Source organism: Equus caballus, chromosome 25 (assembly GCF_041296265.1).
Source record: "Equus caballus isolate H_3958 breed thoroughbred chromosome 25, TB-T2T, whole genome shotgun sequence".
NCBI classification, from domain to species: domain Eukaryota; kingdom Metazoa; phylum Chordata; class Mammalia; order Perissodactyla; family Equidae; genus Equus; species Equus caballus.
In genome coordinates this window covers 40,332,936-40,351,138 of record NC_091708.1, presented here as the reverse complement: position 1 = coordinate 40,351,138, position 18,203 = coordinate 40,332,936, and the positions used below count along the sequence as shown (strand labels likewise).

The 18,203-nt window shown below is 41.5% G+C and overlaps 1 protein-coding gene and 1 long non-coding RNA gene across 5 annotated transcripts in view; one reads left to right on the top strand and one right to left on the bottom strand.

Annotated features, from left to right (window-relative positions):
• Positions 1-18,203, bottom strand: part of NUP188 (nucleoporin 188) — a 47,713-nt gene that overhangs the window by 11,712 nt on the left and 17,798 nt on the right. For all 4 annotated transcript variants that reach the window (XM_070251566.1, XM_070251567.1, XM_070251569.1 and 1 more), the window contains 17 exons: positions 15,819-16,030; positions 14,950-15,064; positions 13,877-14,077; positions 12,900-12,989; positions 9,748-9,813; positions 8,628-8,747; positions 7,958-8,084; positions 6,042-6,194; positions 5,716-5,842; positions 5,414-5,501; positions 5,245-5,321; positions 4,384-4,498; positions 2,877-2,997; positions 2,684-2,750; positions 1,852-1,980; positions 1,383-1,522; positions 319-425 (listed from right to left, as the gene is read on the bottom strand). In XM_070251566.1, coding sequence (XP_070107667.1) covers positions 319-425; positions 1,383-1,522; positions 1,852-1,980; positions 2,684-2,750; positions 2,877-2,997; positions 4,384-4,498; positions 5,245-5,321; positions 5,414-5,501; positions 5,716-5,842; positions 6,042-6,194; positions 7,958-8,084; positions 8,628-8,747; positions 9,748-9,813; positions 12,900-12,989; positions 13,877-14,077; positions 14,950-15,064; positions 15,819-16,030 — 2,055 coding nt within the window. The remainder of the gene's footprint in view (positions 1-318; positions 426-1,382; positions 1,523-1,851; positions 1,981-2,683; positions 2,751-2,876; positions 2,998-4,383; positions 4,499-5,244; positions 5,322-5,413; positions 5,502-5,715; positions 5,843-6,041; positions 6,195-7,957; positions 8,085-8,627; positions 8,748-9,747; positions 9,814-12,899; positions 12,990-13,876; positions 14,078-14,949; positions 15,065-15,818; positions 16,031-18,203) is intronic.
• LOC138920801 (uncharacterized) lies at positions 13-6,144 on the top strand. The gene is made up of 3 exons (XR_011432612.1): positions 13-144; positions 2,505-2,576; positions 6,017-6,144. It is a non-coding gene; the product is annotated as an uncharacterized lncRNA (long non-coding RNA).

The window sequence follows — 18,203 nt, the reverse complement described above, 5'->3', positions numbered from 1 at the left end:
GGACGCCTACCACAGCATGGCTGCCAAGCAGTGCCATGTCCGCACCCGGGATCCGAACCAGCAAACCCCGGGCCGCCGAGAAGCGGAACGTGCGAACTTAACCGCTGCGCCACCAGGCCGGCCCCTACATTTAAATATTTTAAAGTGAGTATGTATGTCTTTGGTAACCGGAAAAAAAACCCTCATAAAACACAAGATGTACATGTGTGCACGTCACTTTAAAAGTCCAAGTTAGCTGCTTCTCTTGGGAGAAAGCAAGAGTGGTCTCAAGCACAAAGTCAGTTTTCTGAGGCTTTGGTTGGTTAAGTGGGATCCTACCGTGGCCAGACGTTTCAGCAGCTGGATGGCAAGGCGCGGCAAAGCAGGATCATGTTTGTGGTAGATGTATTTGGCAAGAATAGCAATGAGGTTGTTCCCATGGGCACCTGAAACAGCACAGGAAACAGCTGAGATACCAAGAGTGCCTGCCTCTGGCTCTTAGGGAGGCTGCTTGTTCAAAAAGGCTCGTATATGCGAGGGAATTTACCCTCAACTACCTGGAGGGCCAGAGCGAACCCAGGTGGCCATATCTATCTCTCGTTTTCAGTAGCCAAGGGGATAGGTGGCATTTGGGGGTAAACAACTCAATGCAATTCATTAAAAGCAGAAAAAGAGGGCTGGCCCCGCGGCCAAGTGGTTAAGTTCACGTGCTGCATTCCACTTCAGCGGCCCAAGTTTCGCCAGTTCAGATCCTGGGCATGGACCTAGCACTGCTCATCAAGCCATGCTGAGGCGGCACCCCACATGCCACACTAGAAGGACCTACAACTAGAATATACAACTATGTACTGGGGGGCTTTGGGGAGGAGGAGAAGAAGAAAAAAAAAGAAGATTGGCAACAGATGTTAGCTCAGGTGCCAATCTTAAAAAAAAAGCAGAAAAAGATACACTTCAAAGAAAATAGATAATCTTTTAATAAATAAGTTAGAAAAAGATATCACACTGAAGCATGGCAAAAATCATAAAAATCCCAAAATGATACAGCTAGGATAGGTCTTAGACATAATCCAAACACCTACTTGAAAATGAGGAAACTGGGTCCCAAAGAGATTAAATGAGTTGTTTAATAATGTGTCCAAGGTCACACAGCTGGTTGGAGTCAAAATTTGAACCAAGACAGTCTGACTTTGAACATGTGGTTCTTAACTACTATTCTGTCATCAATAGGAGGCAGAAATGAAGTATGATCCACTCCTCTTATTTCTAAGTCCAGGATGAGAGCTGGTGATCATTCCCGAATTTCCTCAAGGAGTTAATCAGAAAATACTGTTGACCTCCAAAAGCACAGCCTGAAGTATGTACTTATGGGCAGAAATGTTACTGATTGGAAGAAAAATACATACCATGTTGTGTGAGAGCCTGTTCCAGAGGGGATACCACATTAGAAGGAGGTTTCAGCCGAATAACATTGTTGGTAACGGAGAATGCCAGTTTCACTGTCTTGATCAGCAGCTGGCCCTGCCCCTGGCCCTCTGCCCCATCACTAGGGTGCCAAATGGAAACCAAAGTTGATTCAGACAACATGACTTCATTCGCAATATATGTGCTCTCATGAATTAGATTCCAACAATAATCCCAGAGTTCAACAGCTTCTGTTAGAGGCCCCAGTCCAAACTAGGAGAGAGGAGGAGCAATCAACTCCCTTTGCTCTGTGCCAGTCTATACAGTAGCGACTAGGTTATATAAAGGCTATGTCCTAGGAAGAACAAGGTTGTCCTAAAAAAAAGCTACTACATGCTATCTTAAACCAGAGTTTTCACAATGTGCAGGCACAATAGACAGAAATGGGGGAAGGTGGAGAGGGAGCCCTACCTGCGTGGCTGAGCAGCCATCACCATGTCAATGGTGTCCACGCCGATGCCCATGATATTAATAACTGTCTGTCCTGCTTCTGTATAGGCCAGGCTGCAGATGCAGAGAGACTGCAGGCTGGGGGTGTGACTGGAAGACAGACACATTCCGAGTTATTAGAGAGCCACCAAGTTTTTTACTGGAAGGAAAGGGCATTATCCAAACCTAACCAACTGGGCATCAGTGATACAGATCAGCTCTCTTTGCCAGATGAAGGCACTCTGATCACTTTCTTTATTAAATAGACTTGACCTTAAAGACTATCCTGAGAAATGATCTAAATATCCATCAATTAGTGGATACGTTTAGGGAAATGCATCATGATTAATCCATACAATGGAATGCATGGAACCATTATAACAAGACATATCTATATGCAGTGGCATGGAAATAAAGATACAGACCAGTTAGCATAAGCAGAGGATGAAATCTAGAGGAATATACACTAACTTGTTAAAAGTCATCTTTAGGAAATAGGTTTATGAAGGGCATCTTGCACTGACTTCCAATGAACATGCATAACTTTTCTAAAGACAACAAAAAATGATTGGAGTGTGTGTGTACAATCTCTGGGATACAATCTCATACCCAGTTCATGTGTTTTCTCTCCACAGGGAGAAAGGATCAAGAGTCTAGTGGAAAGCAAATCAGAGCCTCAGAGTACTGAGGTCTGGGCTCACCCCAAGGTGAGTTTTCTGGAAGAATGAAATGGCTTTGCCCAGAGAAGCCCATGTCTTCCCCTGGCGAGCGGCAGCATTAAGAGTACAAGCTGTAATCATCACGCCCCTCATACCTGCTGTGCAGGTCTGTCTCATGGCACAGGTTCAGTATTGCATGAATCAGCTCCAGGATCAGGCAACCTGCACTCCAGAAAAGACACAGGAATGATGTGGCATTGTGTGATGACCCTTATCCCAAGAAAGGGAGAGAAAGATCTCCAGGGACCCAGAAATTCCTCAGATCTCCCTGGCCCACACTTTCCTTACCAATCTGTTCTCTCACACCATGTGAGTTGTAGCGCCACTTGTGGTAGCTAGGAAGCATCTCCTTCAGCACAAACATGACACAGGGCACCAGCCCTTGGCTCTGGGTACTGCCAAGCTGCCCCTACAAGAAACCATGCTGTGAGGGCTTATGCCATTTAAGGAAGAGTCATTTACTTCCTAGAGATTTAACTCCAAAACCATAGGTCCAAAGGGAATCTGGGCAGACCGTGACCATCAGTGGAAAAAAAAGAAACATCAAAACACTCTACTCTAGTTCAACTGAGTCCAAGAGGTGGGTTTCTCTAGAATAGAGAAAAGGACTAAAAAGACAATGTGACAGCGTCACAAAAGGCACCTACGAGAGAGAGGGATGAAGGCTAAATCTGGGCAGAAGGGAGGCACCTTAAACATGCAGGATACAGGACTGTCAATAATGGAGAATGCCAGGTTCACTGTCCTGATGACCAGCCATCGTCCTAACCTCCACCCCATCACTAGAATACCAGAAAGATCTGATACTCAAAATTCTTTGTCCTAATATTACTTGTTAACATCAATTTCCTTAACTTAAAAACGAGATTCTTTATTTATATAAAAACATCTATATTTCTATCCTTATCCCTATATAGGACTGTTTCTATCTTTTCAAGCATTTATTGATTGATTCCTGCAGGCAGGAAGTGTGCTGAGTGCTTTTCAGGCATGACCCTCTCAACGACTGCATGAGGTAGAGATCCTTTACCATTCCTATTTTACAGAGGTTCTGAGAAATTCTATACTTACCCAAGGTCATGCAGGTAGTAAGTGGTCAACCTGAAATGTACACCTAATTCTGTCTGACTCCAAAATCCATGCTACACCAGAATTTTTCAAACTGAGTTCTGATCCTTTAATGGATTGTGAGATTAGGTTATTAGAAAATATCACAGTGCATCTTGCTTAGTAAGAGTAGTGTTGTAGTATAAAACTTTGCTTCAAGGGGGCTGGCCCCGTGGCCGAGTGGTTAAGTTCGCGCGCTCCGCTGCAGGCGGCCCAGTGTTTCGTCGGTTCGAATCCTGGGCGCGGACATGGCACTGCTCGTCAGACCACGCTGAGGCAGCGTCCCACATGCCACAACTAGAGGAACCCACAACGAAGAATACACAAATATGTACCGGGGGGCTTTGGGGAGAAAAAGGAAAAAAAAAAAAAAAAAAAAAAAAACTTTGCTTCAAGAGGATACATACACACATGCATGTGTATAGTGGGATGTGATACAATATGTATGTATTACCCTGGGCTATGGTAAAACTTGCTTAACAGTCACAACATTACAGCATACTGCCTCTGAGTATTAAATAACACAGACAAAGCACCTACCATAGAATCCGGAACATAGTAAACACTCAGTACATAGAAACTGTTATCACCGTAACCTCAGAACAACTATTCTGCCTACACACAGGATGATTACAGTAGCAGGGGGCAGGGAAACTATTTCAGATGATTCTATCCGACCAGATTTTACCTTGACAAGAGTGGCGATCAAGCGCAGAAAGGCAATAGTGACCCCATACTCGCCCTGGGGCTGTTCACTATTCATCAAGAGGTTTCCGTACCCTCCAGCATTCATTCCCTCTGCACTGAAAAGACAGAGGCAGAGGGGAAAATATGATGTGGCAATTTCAAGGTTTCAGGAAACTGTAATCACAGAGCATTCTTGTTATTGTCTAGATGGCTTGAGCATAAAAGAGGAAAGCTCAGCAAAGGAATTAATCAAATTTAGGGAATTTTATACCCAGGGTAAACATTAAGAATATGTTTTATTGATATACAAAATCAAGAGGTTTAAAGTGAAAAATCAAATAAACATCAGGAAAACATCCTTGTCTTATAAGCAAGAGAGAGCAAGGAGCTAATGCTCAGGTAGTAAGATAGAGCCCGTGTATTAATAACTGGTCTACCAGGCGAGCTCAAGTAGCCATGAAACAAGGAAAAGTACAGAGTGACTGTGGCTTAAGAAAAGGAAGCCAAGTCTCTGGATCCACATACCTCTGGATTCTCTAGGCTGGAAAATTAACTCCCACATACCTAAGTCGGCTGCTGCTAGATGACAAATACCTCTCTTTCTCTCTCTCAGGCTTTAAAGACTGTGAACCATCAGTGCTGGCCTAAGAGGAGAGCAGCCTCTTGCCTCAAGTCCCATCATCTCCTTTGCCTTGTCCTCACTCATTCTTCCTATTTCGGGTCACAGGGCTGAACAGGCAAGGAGCAGACAGAGTAAATGGGCACAGAGAGGCTTCCTTAAAACTAATGAAGCTAGCCTAGACCTGAAATGGATATGGTACTCCCAGGGAATACACTCTCCCCACCCTAAGACCTGACTCACCTAATCATCTGACTCATGTTGGAGACCTGGTGGGCCACGAATGGTAAAAAGCCTGTGTGACGAAGATCAGTCCAGACCTGAGAAGGGAAAAGAAGCGTCAAATGTCCATGTGTCTTCAGGTACACCAAGTACAACATTGTTTGGCTGTTAGGAAGACTTAGTGTCTCACCTTTGCAGGGTTCCGGGCAGCCAAAATGGTCAAGCAATTGACACAAGAAGCAATGACATCCACAGGCGGGGAGATCACTGTGGTTAACCTGGTTGGGGAACAGCGCACTATACTCAGTAAAATGAATAATACTGTTTGTTCCATCACAAATATTTCCCAGTGCTCTCTTCCCAAGGCCCTCCTCTCAGCAGGGATGTAAAAACAGGAAAGCCCTCTCAGCTGGGGACAGACACCAAACCAGGGCTTCCCATAGAGGAACGTGTGTGGACTTTAACCCAGGGAGGGTGTGACCAGACACTCACCGCTGCAGCAGCATGTAGATGCGAGACGTGATGGGCAGGAGACAGTCTGCTATGGACAGATCTGTACTGATGACCTTATGGACCAGATCAATGATGGGTCTGACCCGCTGACAGTGCTGAATCACGTCTGAGGAGAAAGAGAGCCATTTTGTATATGACCTCATGGAAAACACTGAACACTCTCTGAGACTCAGATAAACAAGTTAACACTAATTGCAATCTGGATGGTTCTGAATTTTATCTTGAAATTCTCTGTCTATCCTCCATATCCTCTAAGCATGTCTGTTTTTCTTCCCCTTAGTGATGTCTCCCAAAGGTGACCTCACCTGCAGTGGAAACAACATGAAGCAGCATTTCAATCTCACAGGTAAAGAGGGTCCAGCTGCTGTAGGAGTATTCCCAGCGCACCAGGTAAGCCCTGTCATCCAGCATTACTTGGCCCACAGTGCCTTGAGGTATGCGAAGGTTGGTCTGACCCCCTAAGGAAAGTAGGAAGAGAAATCAGTCTAATATCTGAGGACATAAGAAGAAGACGTAACTCCTATACAAGACGCCAATATTTAATCACACAGAGATATACAGAGTTTCTTCTTGGCGTCTAACATTGCTACAGCTTTTCCCACTAAAAAGAAAAAAAAACACTTCTCTTGTCATTTGGGGAAGTGAGTCACTCCATGTGTCTGAAAAACAGCTAAATGCAAAGTGGCTTTTCATGCAAAGGATGATAACAGAAAAGACCATCTCATGGGATGGTGAGTGCCCAGCTCACTGGGTAAGTAGGTGGGGTGCAGGATTCGAAGACTAAGGCTATTCCTTCTCTGGTTTGTTCCTTGAGCACCTGGAATATCCATGGACTTACAGGTACTAATGGGCTGCTCTTACAGATTGCCAGTAGGAAAATAAATTGCTACAACTTTTTTCTACAACTTAATTGGACACTATCTATTCCAAACTTTTTAATTCTTTATCTTTTTAAAATTGTGGTAAAATACACATGACATAAAATTTACCACTTTAACCATTTTTAAGTGCACAGTCTAGTGGCATTAAGTACATCGTGTGCAACCATCACCACGGTCCATCCAAAGAACTTTCTTCATCTTGCAAAACTGAAACTCTGGGGGCTGGCCTGGTGTCATAGCGCTTAGGTTTGCATGTTCCACTTCGGCGGCCCAGGGTTTGCCAGTTCGGATCCTGGCTGTGGACCTACGCCCCACTTGCCAAGCCATGCTGTGGCAGGCGTCCCACATATAAAGTAGAGGAAGATGGGCACAGATGTTAGCTCAGGGCCAGTCTTCCTCAGCAAAAAGAGGAGGATCGCCAGCAGATGTTAGCTCAGGGCTAATCTTCCCCACTAACCAAAAACAAAAAACAAAACTGAAACTCTGTCCCCATTAACCAATGATTCTCCATTCCCCCAACCCTCAGCACATCAACCACCATTCTTCTTTCTGTCTCTACAAATCTGACTACTCTAAGTACCTCATATGAATGGAATCATACAGTGTTTGTCCTTTTATGATGATCTTATTTCACTTAGCATAATGTCTTCAAGGTTCACCCATGTTATAGCATGTGTCAGAATTCTCTTTCTTTTTAAGGCTGAATAATATCCCATTGTACATATATACCGCATCTTGTTTATCTATTTTACCTGTTGGCGAACATGTATTTAAAATTTCTACTGTGTGTATCCTTTTCCCAACAATCTCACTTTGAGGATTCTATGTACTAAAACTAAAAGCACCAGTATATACGGCTATATCTACCCAATGTAGCATTGTTTGCAGTGGCAAAAACCTGACACAACCAAAATGTCTTTTAGAAGGGGAAAGATAAAAATTATGGAACATCAAAAATAATTATGTAGTTACTAAAAAGAATGAGTCAGATCCATATGTAATAAGATCAACTTGCAGAATGCATTTATGAGAGTATACAAAAATGTGTAAAAGGACACCAAACTCTTAACATTAATTATCTGATGGAGACAGGTCTGAAGAGAGTTTAACTTTCTAAAATATATCTCTGTGTTGTTCTCCCTGTTACAATGAATATGCATTATTTTTTAAATAAAGCAATCTAATGATGTAAAAAAGTGAGAAACTAATAATTTATCAACAAGCACAGTGGAGACGTGAAGGAACTGCTTTAAAGGCACCTTGCATGAAATAATCAAAACGGCAATGAGGTCTAGAGGCCATGGAAAAGAGGCTACTGAACCAGGATCTCTTTATCTTACCAAGAGGATAAAGGAGTTTAGGTGTTTGCCTCCGCCACAGAGTTCCATCTTCATGGGAGACCACATCATGGGGCTTGTGCTTATAAAGTTCATTGTAGAAAGACATCTTATCCAAGAAACTATACACCTGCCAACATGAGGGAAAAAACCCAGCCACACATTTACCTAGGGAACATGGAAGGGGTCCCACATCTGCTTTTCTGCTCTTTCAGCCAGACTGTGTATGTGCTGACCCTCAAAATTCTTATAAACCCACCACTGTGACTCTTCTTGGAATTGCCTCTGCACTCCTGCGAAATCTTCACCATTCTTTAACACCCAACTCAAGGCCCCCCTCACCCCAGAGTTGCCTCTCCTGAAGTGTATGGTCTTTACTACTCAAATGACAGTTACTATATACCACCTGGCTTTATTAGTTATTTATTTCTCATATCTATTATTCTCTTCCAATTAGATACTAAGGAATTTAATATTTTGTCTTATTCCCACAGTATCTACAATAGGTACTTAATAAAAAGACTTTAATTTTATGAAATTGAGGCACTATCTTTGGCATTTCATTCAACTTCAGACTAACTCTTGCCATGGCAGTGGAATTTCAATGTGGAAAGCAAAAAGGATTCCTAAAAATATCTGCCACTCTCTGTAGGCATCTAACTGAACAACTTACCTTTTTGGCAGTAGACTTCCCTGATACAAGGGCTCGTAGCAACTGCAGGAGCGGGGAGAGGAGATGAGGAAACATTCCACACACACTGTCCAGAATGATCCCAAGACCAGAGGTTGGCTCCTATGGTAGAAGGGGAGAAGTCACTGACCTTCACGTTATCCACGAATTAACACATCTCTGATTGTGCAGCAATCCTAAGAAAATCTAAAATGAATCCTTTCCTTTAGGCAGACATTATTCCTCCCTAATAATTTAAGACTTCCATACTTCCACCGAAAAAGACTATCAACAACTGATTTACTCAGGACCTGAAAAGACACTACTGTTGCCACCAGTGACCTCTTCCTGGCCATCCCCTCTACAGGAAAACAACAATGTTCACCTCTGCATGACATGTTTCCACTAGTGAAAAGCACCCAACAAAATGTGAGCATTTAGCCACCACACATAAGCAACAGATCCTCAGTCTAAACATTGTTTCATACTACCTTCTCCCAGGAACACTGTGATTCTCTATGACTGGATAGCATCTCAGGAAAAAAGAGAACAACATATATGGGCAGAGCAGTCAGGCCACAGTGCAAGGGAAAACAGATTTATTCATCGGCTGGACGTTGAGGCTTAAGGCTGTTGTCAACTCTGAGACTAAGTACTGGTGAGAAACTGTTCTCTCCAAAGCCAAATTATTACTCTAACCAGTTACAATACTGTGACAGAAGACACAGTTACAATCCCCCAGTAGTAAGCGCAAGAGTTACAAGAGTTACAGCAACACCTGTGCCTGGGACTCCCAACAGGAAAAAACACTTGGTAGGTAGAACAGATAACATGCTGGTTAATAATGTGGGCTACAGACTCAAGTCAGACAGAAATGGACCCTGATCCTGGCTATCGGTCTAGCTGTATGACCTTGGGTAAGTCACTTCACATGTCTCAGCATCACCTTTCCTCATATGCAACGTGATGATGATAATACTACTATCTATTTCACAGATTTTTGTAAAGATTAAATGAGAAAATAGACACAAATGCTTAGTATAAGACCTTTCACAAAGTAAGTGCTTGATAAATTCTTTTGCTACAGAGAATCTCATAGCATGACTCCCTATGAAATACGTACTGTTCCCCAGAACAGTTCTGGAAGAGAAGGGTCTGCCAGGACTTCACATGCTGTGTCGATTACATCCTGTTGGGGGAGGAGGAAGAAAATGGCTTATTTTCCCTGGTTGAATGAGTCTATCTTTTTTTTACTGTATTCTGTTGAAATAAAAACACCAATAATACCTTCATATAGCATGTCAGAAAAAACTCTGGGTTTCCTTGTCGGTGGCCATGCTGTGGCGGCAACCCACATACAAAAAAGTAGAGGAAGAGTGGCACAGATGTTAGCTCAGGGCAAATCTTCCTCAAGCAAAAAGAGGAAGACTGGCAGAAGATGTTAGCTCAGTGCAAATTTTCCTCAGCAAAAAAAAAGAAAGAAAAATTTAAAAACCCTCTGGGTTTAAAAAGTAAGATTACACCCTGTCAAGGGTGTATGCTATATCTATTGTACAATGTTACACAAATTAACTTCTCTGAACTTCAAACTCTTTATCTGTAAAATGGTGACATTACCCACTTTGTAAAGATTAAATGAGATAACGTATGGGGAAGTGGCCATGTAAATGCCATGTAAACATGAAGTATTTCTAGGCTCAGCTAAACTATTCTCCTGGGGGCAAGAATAAGGCCTTTTTACTTTTTTATCCTCAGCACCTAACACAGAGCTTGGCACACAATGGGAATCTAATAATGGCTTATGGAATGATTTTTTTTAAAAAACCCAAGTACTAGGACTCTTGCAACCCCAATATGTTAATACCAATCCCCCAGGTGTATAGTAGGGTCCAAATGTGACCAGAATTTTGGCAAAGGATGCAACGCTTGTTCTATGCCTCTAGAGCTTTGGAAATCGAGTCTTTCAATTAACACCAATTTCTTTTCTCTCCAATGAAAAGAAATTTTCATTTTTATCAACTTCCTCAATTTCTTCAATTTCCAAAACAAGTCACTAATCATTAAAAATGAATACAATGACTTAGTTATAAAGAATTCCTCAAATATCATTTCCCACTAAATGGAACCAGGGTTCCTTGGAGAAATGGCAGATTCCAGGTCTGGGGCAAGAATCTTACAAGGTAATCCTGCAATAGTTTGGCATCCCAGAAAGCAACAGAGCTATCAAAATACATAAGGGTAGTGTGAAACAGATTCAGAAGCTAATCTGAAAACGCTCTTACTGGCCAAAGATGGGGCAATCTGAGCATAAAAATAATAACTAAAATGGATTAAAACACAGCTAGTATGTTTAAATCCATGAGTTCACAATGATCTGTAAAAATAAAAAATCTTGTTAGTCACCTTTGGAGGATGCTAGGGAAAACTGGTAAACATAGAAAAGAAGCATGTAGTACTCTACACCAGAGTATCAGATAGTTAATGAGAGCAAATTTCCTTTTTTTTTTTCAATTGAGGTATATCTGATATATACTATTTTTAGGTGTACAACATAATGATTTGATATTTGTATATATCGTGAAACATAATTTTTTATAGCAATGTTCCAACCAATAAACAAAAGAGGAAAGATAGAATTAGAATAGTGCCATTTTGTAACCCCTAAGGAACTAATGGATCCAAACAATGATGTGGCTCATGGCTACCATAGTGCACAGCATAGTTATAAACTAAAAGAAACCCAACAGACTTAACCAACAAATAATGTGTGGACCTTATTTAGATCCTGATCCAAACAAACAAAATTATAACAAACTTATGACATTTATAGATAATTAGAAATTTGAACCTTGACTTGATATTTGCAGATAACGTATTTTTAGATGTGATAATGGTTGTGAAGTTTTAGTAAAATATTCACAGATGAAACTAAACAATGTCTGGGATTTGCTTCAAAATAATCAAGGAGGGCAGGGGCAGAAATGAGAAAGATCAGCTGTGAGTTGATAATTTGGAAGCTAGTGATGGGATCATAAAGGCTCATTATAAAATTTTGTCTACTTTGGTATCAGCTTGAAATGTTTCATTTTTAAAAAATACTGCGGGCCAGCCTGGTGGTGCAGCGGTTAAGTTCACACGTTCCACCTCTGCGGCCCAGGGTTCACTGGTTCGGATCCCGGGTGCAGACATAGCACTGCTTGGCAAGCCATGCTGGGGCAGGCATTCCACATATAAAGGAGAGGAAGATGGGCATGGATATTAGCTCAGGGCCAGTCTTCCTCAGCAAAACAGAGGAGGATTGGCAGCAGATGTTAGCTCAGGGCTAATCTTCCTCAAAAAAAAAAAATATTGCAGGGGCCAGCATGGTGGCATAGCGGTTAACTTCGCGCACTCTGCTTTGGCAGCCGGGGGTTCGCCCTTCAGATCCCGGGTACGGACCTACGCACCACTTATCAAGCCATGCTGTGGCAGGCATCCCACATATAAAATAGAGGAAGATGGGCACAGGTGTTAGCTCAGGGCCAATCTTCCTCAGCAAAAAAAGGATTGGTGGCAGATGTTAGCTCAGAGCTAATCTTCCTCAAAAAAAAAAAAAACCTATTGCAGAAGATACTAGCACCCACGGACATTTGGATAGATGCACTACAGAGTAAAAAAAATGAGGTTAGGGGTTGGCCCCATACCCGAGTGGTTAAGTTCGCACACTCTGCTGCAGGCGGCCCAGTGTTTCGTTGGTTCGAATTCTGGGCGCAGACATGGCACTGCTCATAAAACCACGCTGAGGCAGCATCCCACATGCCACGCTAGAAGGACCCACAATGAAGAATATACAACTATGTACCGGGGGGCTTTGGGGAGAAAAAGGAAAAAAATAAAATCTTTAAAAATAAATAAATAAAAAAGGTGGAGTTAAGCTAAAAAAAAAAAATGAGGTTACAAAACAGTATATACAGGTGATTTCATTTCTAGAGAAGAATTATCATATTATTATGTATATATATATGCCGAAAATGTTCGGAAGGAAACACATCAAAATGTTAACAGAGGTTACCCTGTGTGGTGGGATTACACTTTTTTTCTTGTTATTGGCACTTTCTGATTTTTCTATTATTAATACGTATCATGTATATAATACAATAAATGAAAACAAACAGCAATAAACAAAGTACATCTCGGGTATATGGGTGTGTGTTACATCAGCTTTAAAAGGGTATCTTATGGCTATGACTACAAAGCTGGGGAGTATAGACAGCTTCATGAAAGCCAGATACTGACCTGCTGATTGCCCAGCGTGTGCAGCTCCAGCGAGGTCAGAACGAAAGAAAGGAGTCCATAGACACACATGCACGCAGTGCTGGTGGTACACTGTAACAGCAAAGGAATCACTAATAATTCTGAATAACAAATTCTTCCCCAGATTCAGCACATGCCTATCACATTAATATAGTCTCTGTTTACAAACAGGAAGAGAATCCGAGGATTCATAATTTTCCTAATTTAGTCCCAGCATCAGGAAGACAAAGGGAGAAAGAGAAATCAGGAACCACAAATATTACAACACAGTCAAGAATAAAATCAAAAGGGAACTCTTTTCAAAATGATCAGTTTTTGTGGGGAAGAAAACCACATCCAGCCTAGAGAAAAGATAAAGAGTCTCTGTGCTGATAAGAATGACACAGCTGCCTGAACTGTAACCAAGATAAATCACCCAGTGCCAAAAAGTGGGGCCTGTCGGCTGAGGTTTCATTTCAGCATGTCAAAACAAGCTGACTAAACTGTGCCACTCAAATTAAGCCCCAACACAAGACTCAAGAGAATTTCTAATTCATCCTGTTCTAGTTGAATGAGTAAGCCCCCCAAAAAGATTTCTCCAGTCAACATCTCCAAAACTATCTTTCAGGAGATAAACTATACTGACACAGTACACTACACTGGCAAAGAGGGTTCAAACCGTATCCACCACTAATTGCGATTATTACTCCTATGGGGAAATTACGTCTCCCTCAATTTCCTAATGTGTAAAACAGGATGATAATCCCTAGTGTAAAGAAGTGTTGTAGGGATGAAATAAGATAATGTACAGAAGCACTGAGCACAGTGTCTGGTCATAGTAAATGCTCTATAGCGGTTAGTTACAACATTATCATCATTATTCACGTCACTATTACAATTACTATTCCCATGATTCATTAATGAGCTTTGCACTGCTCTTTGCCATTCTCATGCTCAAACACCAACAGCTTGAGCCTTACATCATTTCCTCCACTGGCTAGCGAGCGGAGTAGTCGGGTCAAGTACTGAAATACATTCAGCTGGATGGCCGTGCCACCTATCTTCCGGACAACACTGCTTGTCTCATCTGGACTCAGGGTGTGACGGAGGAGAGCCCAAGCCAAAAGCACTGGGGCATGATGTGGAATGTCCCCAAAGGTCAACATCAAACGGTCCATATCCTAATGAAAAGAGAAAACAACGTCTGTGTCACTGAACAGAAAGGGTCAAGACCCTTCCATAGGCTCCTTCATCGTGCTTGATAAATCTTCCATTCATCCATGGTAGCCCACTCTCCCATTCTGATATTTTACTCTTCCCAAATCCCTAGCCATCTCACTAATAAATCCCTCAATTACTCTTCCCTTACCCACAATTGTTTTCTTCTGATTTTAAGTATTCCTAATCTAAGATTTTAAAGATTTTTTTCCCCTTTTTCTCCCCAAACCCCCCGGTACATAGTTGTATATTCTTAGTTGTGGGTCCTTCTAGTTGTGGCATGTGGGACACTGCCTCAGCATGGCCTGATGAGCGGTGCCATGTCCAATGCCCAGGATTCAAACCAGCAAAACCCTGGGCCGCTGCAGCAGAGCGCACAAACTTAACCACTCAGCCATGGGGCTGGCCCCTAAGATTTTAAAATACATGTTCAATGGAGACTTTTTAGAAAATTTCCCCTGATCCTTCTTGTACTTTCTGTGATCTCTCCTCATTTTCTATCTTTCTAACCATCCCATCTCAATGTTCTTCTCCTTTCTTCTTCTTGTACAGGATCCATAAATGCACACAACCCCCAAGGTTCTGTCCTTGGGCCTATTTGTCCTTATAGCATCTCCCCAAGTGACTCCACTCATTCTCACAGATTCAACTATCACTCCTGGGCAGCTAACTGACAAATCCGAGATTTCTTCCCGGTCCAGTTAACTTCTTAACAATGTAGAACCTCAAGTTCCACAACAAGGAACGTTTTATGCAGCAGTATAGTTGAGTGATTAAAAAACATACTAAAACTGTAAGCTGTCTGCAAAAAGAAAAGAGGCTGTTCCAAGTTCACCTGACAAATAAGCCCGTCCTGGGCCAACTGGTGCAGCTCTCTCCTGTCATCCAGAGCACACTTATGCAAGGATTCAATATCCATGCCCTCCACCAGGATAAGGGCACTGAAGTAGCTGGAAAGAAATATAGCATCACGTTGTCATAAATGCTACTCTGACCCTCATTGGAGAATAAGGTGAAATGTAGGACACTACAATACAAAAAAAACCATTAATGAGTTGTTTTACATTCTTTTTTCACACTAACTTTTCTAAATCCAGTATGTATTTTACACTTCCAGCACATCTCAACTTGACCAGTCACATTTGATGTGCTCAGCAGTCATACGTCACTTGTGCCCACCAGGGGGCAGATCTGGAGGTTTCTAAAGCCACCAATGACATCTGACCCGGATAAACTGCCTCACTGCTCAAGTGTGTATCTTTGTTCACAGAGAGAACAGGCCTTAAAATGTGGATATACCCATTGCCATAAAACTCGAAGTCCATAGACTATGACACCTCAAAGAGGGCAGGGAACACATCTGCCTTGTTTATCACTGTCGTCTTCGCATTTGCGTGGTGCCTGGCCTACAACAGTTGCACAACAAATTTTTTGTTGAATGAATGGATGAATCTCTTAGATGAAGACAGTAAGTAAAAGAATAGAACGCAATATTTCTTTTGAGAGACTATGTCCCTCTCAATCCCAGTCTTTACTCCCCCTATGACTTGGAACATGGTGGTACACCCATCTATTTACCCACTCATTAAGGGAAAAGTACACCTACCCCCACTTGCCTCCCAGTCACAGTAGTCACAGGACTACTATAATATCAATGCTCTAAACATTGTACAAGTTCTATGGCCTCAATTCATTCAGACTTACCCAATCCGGTCCACAAAAGGATCCATGGTCTCATCCACCAGGTGCCTGTTGGTCTGCCTACTACCAAATCCTTGCTCTTTAAACATCTTGGTTAATACCAGTAAGTCACTAGGCGCCATCTCAAAGTATGCATAATAAAGGAAAATGATTTCTAGCAGCATGGACTGTTCCCGAAGACACTGAACAAACCAGCGAGACACTTGGCGCTCAGTCTGCACAACCAATGGAAAAAAATAAAGAAAATAAGGCAGATTTAAAACCATATTTAACATTTTTAAGTTACTTTTATTAGGTAATACACATATAAGAATAAAGCAAAAAAAATGTCTCCCTCCCTACAATTCCTATTGCCCATGCCTCCAAACCTTTCTCCAGAGGCAACCAAGGTTAGAGGTTTCTGTCTCTCCTTCCAGGAATACCATGCATATTCATTCCTTTATTCATTCATTCAATAGTCTGCCTGTCTATTCATCCCTAAACCAAATAACATATTACACAAACTATGCTGCATCTTACTTAACAATATATCATAAAGATTATTTCTCTAACAGTATATTAAGAACTTCCTTATTTTTCATTCTTTTTCAGAGCTGCATAGTAATCTATCAACCAGTCCTCTCATTGTTTTTTACGTTGCATAGTATTCCACTGCATGGAAATGCCATAATTTATTTTAACCAACACACATGGATGGGCATATAGGTTATTACCAATCTTTTGCTATTAAAATCAATCTTACACAACTGACAGAATAACTAGACAAAAACATCAGCAAAGACGTAGAAGATCTAAACAATCTTGACCTGACTGATATTTATACAGCACCAAACCCAACTCCTGCCAAATACACATTCTTTCCATGTGTACATAGTAGACTCACCAAGACAGATCATATCATGGGCCATAAATCATGGGACAATAAATTTTAAAAGACTAAAACGATACAGAATGTGTTCTTTGATCATAATGAAGTCAAATTAAAAATCAATAATGGGGGCTGGCCCCGTGGCCAAGTGGTTAAGTTTGTGCGCTCCGCTGCAGGTGGCCCAGTGTTTCATTGGTTCGAATCCTGGGTGTGGACATGGCACTGCTCATCAAACCACGCTGACGCAGCGTCCCACATGCCACAACTAGAAGGACCCACAACGAAGAATATACAACTATGTACCAGGGGGCTTTGGGGACAAAAAGGAAAAAATAAAATCTTAAAGAAAAGAAAAATCAATAATGGGGCCAGCCCTGTGGCCGAGTGGTTAAGTTTGTGCACTCTGCTTCGGCAGCCCAGGGTTTTACTGGTTTGGATCCTGGGTGCAGGCATGGCACCACTCATCAGGCCATGCTGAGGCGGGGTCCCACATGCCACAACTAGAAGGACCTACAACTAAAATATACAACTATGTACTCGGGGGATTTGGGGAGAAAACGTAGGAAAAAATATCAATACTAATAAGATATCTAAGAAAATATCCAATGTTTGGAAATTAAGCACACTTCTAAATAATACAAGGGTCAAAGAAAATTACAAGGGAAATTAGAAACTATTTTGAACTGAATGCTAATGAAAATATGACATATCAAAATTTGTGGGATACAGCTAAAAGCAATGCTTAAAGCAACATTTATGGTTATTTATTAGAAAAGAACTAAAATCTGTTATCTAAGTTTCTACTTTAAAAAAAATAGAAAAAGAGGAAATTAAATCCAAAGTAAGTAAATAGAAATAAATACTGAAGAGCAGAAATCAGTGAAATATAAAATGACAAACAAGAGAGAAAACGAAAGACAAAAACTACCCTTATCAGAAATGAATCAGGAGACATCACTACAGATCCTACAGAGAGTAAAACGATAATAAGATTAACAGCTTTATGCAAATAAATTTGACTACTTAGATGAAATGGACAAATTCCTTGAAAGACACAAATTACCAAAACTGACACAAGAAAGAAACAAGAAACTTGAGTAAGTCTGTATCAATTATAGAAAAGTGAATTCAGAATTAAAAACTTTCCCACAAAGAAAACTGTAGGCTGAGATGGCTTCACTGGTAAATTCTACCACATATTTAAGGAAGAAATAATACCAATACTACACAAATTCTTTCTGAAAACAGAGGAAGAAGGAACATTTCCCAACTTATTTTATGAGGCCAATATTACCCTAATAACAAAACCAGACAAAGACATCACAAGAAAACTACAGACCAACACCCCTTATGAACCTAGGGACAAAATTCCTTAACAAAATCTTAGCAATGGGGCCGGCCCAGTGGCTTAGGGGTTATGTTCACATGCTCCACTTTGGCCACCTGGGGTTCGTGGGTTTGGATCCCAGGTGCAAACCTAGCACTATTCATCAGGCCAGGCTGTGACAGCATCCCACATA